The sequence below is a fragment of the Otolemur garnettii genome, unplaced genomic scaffold (genome assembly GCF_000181295.1).
Source record: "Otolemur garnettii isolate 467f Iridium unplaced genomic scaffold, OtoGar3 scaffold00124, whole genome shotgun sequence".
In the NCBI taxonomy this organism is placed as follows: domain Eukaryota; kingdom Metazoa; phylum Chordata; class Mammalia; order Primates; family Galagidae; genus Otolemur; species Otolemur garnettii.
The window spans coordinates 1044121-1049120 of NW_003852519.1; the positions used below are offsets into that span (position 1 = coordinate 1044121).

Consider the following 5000-nt stretch of genomic DNA (forward strand, 5'->3'; position numbering starts at 1 on the left):
TAACCACTGTGCTACAGGCACCAAGCCTCGTGTCACATTTCTACTACCCAAACAATAAAAGAGCCATTCTTTTTCTTTCTTTTTTTTTTTTTTGAGACAAAGTCTCACTTTATTGCCCTCGGTAGAGTACCAGGGCATCATAGCTCACAGCAACCTCCAACTCCTGGGCTTAGGCAATTCTCTTGCTTCTGCCTCCCAAGTAGCTGGGACTACAGGTGCCCACCACAATGCCTGGCTATTTTTTTATTGCGGCTTGGCCAGGGCTGCATTCAAACCCGTTCCCCTCGATATGCCATAGGCACTGCCCTCTCTCTTTCTTTCTTCTTTCCTTTCTTTCTCTCTTTTCTTTTCTTTTCTTTTCTTTCTTTCTTTCCTTTCTCTCTCTCTTTCTTTCTTGGTTGGAGACAAGGTCTCACTATGTTGTCCAGGCTGTCAAGTGGTCCTTCCACCTAACCTCCCAAGTAGGCGGGAATTCAGGCATGGGACACTGTGTCCTATGATATCATTCTCTCTGGCACTTAGATAAAGGGGAAAGTCCATAGCCCCAAATTGTATGCAAAAGTTTGTGCTTTGTGTGTTTATGTGTATTTTTGAGCCCATGGCTGTTATCAAATTATCAAAGTGCCTTCTGAACCCTAAACAGCTAAAAAAAAAACAACGTTGAAGCAGTAAGGAAAAAGCTTGAGACCCAGTAATTGAGATTCACAGGTACCTCTGCTTATAGTAAAGCAGTAACAAGACTTTAGTTGTAGAATAAAGCAGCAAACCCTCACTTCTTGAAATTGAGGAGAAATGCAGGCACTTCTTGAAATTGAGGCAATGGGCTCGGCGCCTGTAGCTCAACCGGCTAAGGCGCCAGCCACGTACACCTAAGGTGGCAGGTTCGAATCCAGCCCGGACCTGCCAAACAACAATGATGGCTGCAACCAAAAAATAGCCAGGCGTTGTGGCAGGCGCCTGTGGTCCCAGCTACTTGGGAGGCTGAGGCAGGAGACTCGCTTGAGCCCAGGAGTTGGAGGTTGCTGTGAGCTGTAATGCCACGGCACTCTACCCAGGGGGACAGCTTGAGGCTCTGTCTCAAAAAAAAAAAAAAGATATTGAGGCAATGCATTCAGCATTGCCAGGAAATACCTGGATTTATAGCACTCAGTCCTGTTTGCAGGTGATGTTTCTATTTCACATAAATGTTGATGTCAACATTTAAAGAAAAACTAGAAACTTAAATGAAATCTCTGTAATTCTCATAAGTTACTTCCATAAACAGTATCCAAAAGCATACTGCTCAATTTGAGACCACTCAAGGAATTTTTTATCCTGACACTGAGTACATGGTGTCTTTTCTACACCAGTTTCCCAATTCTCCAACAATAACTGGATATCCTACAATTCAATTCAGTACTGACACTACCTGGAATCAGCATCAGATTCAACAGGTTAAAGGGCTTGGACCCACAAGACTGCCTTCACTTCAGAAGCTAGCTTCAAGTATCGGGTCTCCCTGTTACCCGCATTTTTATATCTGACTTGGCTATAGACTCAGGGTATCCCCAAAGCCCACTTCTCAGATTTGATAATTTGCTAGAACAACTAAAAGAACAAAGCAAAATTGCTATATTTTCTATTACAATTTATTATAAAGGTTATAAATGATCAGCCAGATGCAGAGGCACACAGGGTCTCAAGTACTCAGTTCCTGTGGAACCAGGATGCACCACTCTCCTTACCAACTTAGAAGCTCCCCACACCCCATAATTTAGGGGTTTGATGGAGGTTTCATTATATAAGCATTATTGATTAAGTCACAGGCCATTGTGATTGAACTCAATCTCCAGTCCCTCCTCTGAGATCAGGGAAGAGGGTTAAAAGTTCCAAGTTTCAGCTCGGCACCTGTGGCTCAAGTGGCTAAGGCACCAGCCACATACACCTAAGGTGGCGGGTTCAAATCCAGCCCGGGCCCAACAAACCACAATGACAGCTGCAACCAAAAAATAGCCAGGCATTGTGCCTGTAGTCCCAGCTACTTGGGAGGCTGAGGCAGGAGACTCGCTTGAACCCAGGAGTTGGAGGTTGCTGTGAGCTGTGATACACAGCACTCTACCTAGGGGGAGAGCTTGAGGCTCTGCCTCAAAAAAAAAAAAAAGTTCCAAGTTTCTAATCAAGGCTTGGTATTAAGGCCAGGCACAGTAGCCCACACCTGTAAGTTCACACTTTGGGAGGCTGAGGCAGAAGGATTGTTGTCAACATAGCAAGACCCTGTCACTATAATTAGCTAGGTATGGTGGTATGCACCTGTAGTCCCAATCTAGTCCGGAGGCTGAGATGAGAGGATTGGTTGAGCCCAGGAGTCCTTGGCTATAAAGAACTATGATTGTGCCACTGCCCTCCAGTCTTGGCAACAGAATGAGACTCTGTCTCAAAAAAAGACTTTCTGAAATTCAGCACCCATCAAGAGAAGCCTCATTAGTACAAACTCAGTTATGGTTGAAAGGGGTTTATTATTAGCAATAAGAAAAGACACGCTCCCATCTCTCAGGAAATTCCCAGGTTTTAGGAGCTCCATGCCAGAAACTGGGGACAAAGACCAAATATACCTATATGTGAATATATTATTAATATACAGTTGCACTACATATTATTATACCACACCATTATAGAAAGAAAAGGAAGTAATGATCTAAGAGTGGCTGGGAGCCCATAGCACAGTGGTTACATGCTGGCCACACTAGCCACATGCACTGAGGCTGGCAGTTCAAACCCAGCCCGGGCTAGCTAAACAACAATGACAACTGCAACAACAACAACAACAACAAAAATAGCTGGGTGTTGTGGCGGGCACCTGTGTTTCCAGCTACTTGGGAGGCTGAGGCAAGAGAATCGCTTAAGCCCAAGAGTTTGAGGTTGCTGTAAGCTGTGAGGCCATGGCACTCTATCAAGGGCGACATAGTGAGACTCTGTCTTGAAAAAAAAAAAAGATCTAAGAGTGAACATCTGGTTTAGTTAGCTAACATAAGTCAACTAGGAGTCCATGTTCAGAGCTTACTAGCCTTGTAGGCTCCTTGATGGCAAGGCCTAGTTCATTTTTTTTGAGACAGAGTTTTACTATTTTGCCCTCGGTAGAGTGCCGTGGCGTCACAGCTTACAGCAACCTCAAACTCTTGGGCTTAAGCGATTCTCTTGCCTCAGCCTCCCAAGTAGCTGGGATTACAAGTGCCTACCACAACGCCCAGCTATTTTTTTGTTATAATTGTCATTGATGTTTGGCAGGCCCTGGCCCAGGTTTGAACCCTCCAGCCCAGGTGTATGTGGCTGGTATCCTAGCCACTGAGCCAAGGCATAGTTCATCTTATTCATTATTATATTTTTAGCCCTTAGCAGGGTGTTAGGTGCTCGATATATTTAGTTTTTTTTCATTTAAAAAATTAGCATAGGGTCACTAGCAAAACTAAAACCAACCACAGTTTTACTCAAATACATACTGCACCTTTTTTTTTTTTTTTTTTTTGCAGTTTTTGGCCAGGGCTGGGTTTGAACCTGCCACCTCCAGCATATGGGACTGGCGCCCTACCCTTTTGAGCCACAGGTGCCAGCTTGCGCCTTTCTTTTGAGTTTGCAGATTTAAAGCTTGAAATATGCAAAGACATGGTTCTAACCTTTAGGGTGCAGTTTCCTTCTGTATCATGAGAATGGGTTGAACACTTCTCTGTTCCTTTAAGGTTCTGGAAGCTTCAATGACCTAGTGGTCTGTGGCTTCCTTATGTCCCCTATGCTACCCCTCCAGGGAGGGAGAAGAAGTGGAGGTTTTGTGATTCTCCTTAAAAATCTAATGCTGATTTTCCCATAGGATAGGTTTAACATTTTATTTTTCATCTCAACTCTCTTTCTCTGTTTACATGTTCTTTCTAATATCACACCATTTCCCAATAGTCCATAATAAGGGCAGGTAAGAATTTAAACAAAAATTTCTTCAATATTCTAGATGCCAGTTATGATATAACACCAGTGGTTCTCAACCATGTTTTCTACCCAATTCACCTCAATACACACACTCATCAACAACTTCGACTCAGGTTCAGAGAGAGGAGGGAATACTTGTAGAAAAATTCTCCAGTGATTTTGTCACCCAGAATGTCCACTCCATGGAAAATCACTGGTATAAACTATCCAGCCACATCTACCAGCTACTTAAGTCACGAAACTGGAATAAAAGATTGCCAAAGAGTTATTACTCACCTGAGATGTTTTTTGTAGAACAGCAAGAATTAATGCAATCTTCTTGAGTTAATCTATGTACAGGCTCATTGCCTCTGATCCCCTTAGAAAGAGATGACTGGATGTCAATGATAACATCTTCTAGACTCTCAGTGAGGCACTCCTGACTGGTGGACAGCCTTAGCATCAGGAAACAAATTATTACCAAAGTGTAAGTCAAGCTCCCTTCTTTCCTGAAGAACATTTTAAATTTCTGTTTAGTCTTTGGTCTTCAAAAGTCAAGGATGATCCTCCCTCTGGTGTAAGTTTGCATAGAGAAGATTGCACAGATGATAGAATTTTTCCCTAAAACAAAAATAGAAAATCGTCAGTGAGTTTATTTCCTTTAACAAACCAAGGAAGACACCTATAATCCCAGCACTTTGGGAGGCCAAGGTGGATGGACTGCTTGAGCTCAGGGGTTTTTTGTTTTTGTTTTAGTTTTTGTTTTTTTAGAGACAGAGTCTCACTTTGTCATCCTTGGTAGAGTACTGTGGCATGACAGCTCACAGCAACCTCAAACTTTTGGGCTTAAGTGATTCTCTTGCCTCAGCCTCCCAAATAGCTGGGACTACAGGTACCTGACACAATGCCTGGCTATTTTTTGTTGCAGTTGTCATTGTTGTTTAACAGGCCAGGGCCGGGTTCGAACCCGCCAGCCTCAGTGTATGTGGCTGGCATTGTAACCACTGTGCTATGGGTGCCAAGCCATTGAGCTCCAGTTTGAGACCAGTCTAAGCAAGAGTGAGACC

General features: G+C 43.5%; 1 protein-coding gene across 2 annotated transcripts in view; it reads right to left on the reverse strand.

Moving 5' to 3' along the window:
- MANSC1 (MANSC domain containing 1) overlaps positions 1–5000 on the reverse strand; it is a 28670-nt gene that overhangs the window by 8731 nt on the left and 14939 nt on the right. For both annotated transcript variants that reach the window (XM_023517905.1, XM_012810078.2), the window contains exon 2: positions 4231–4554. In XM_023517905.1, coding sequence (XP_023373673.1) covers positions 4231–4453 — 223 coding nt within the window. In that variant the 5' untranslated portion in view covers positions 4454–4554. The remainder of the gene's footprint in view (positions 1–4230; positions 4555–5000) is intronic.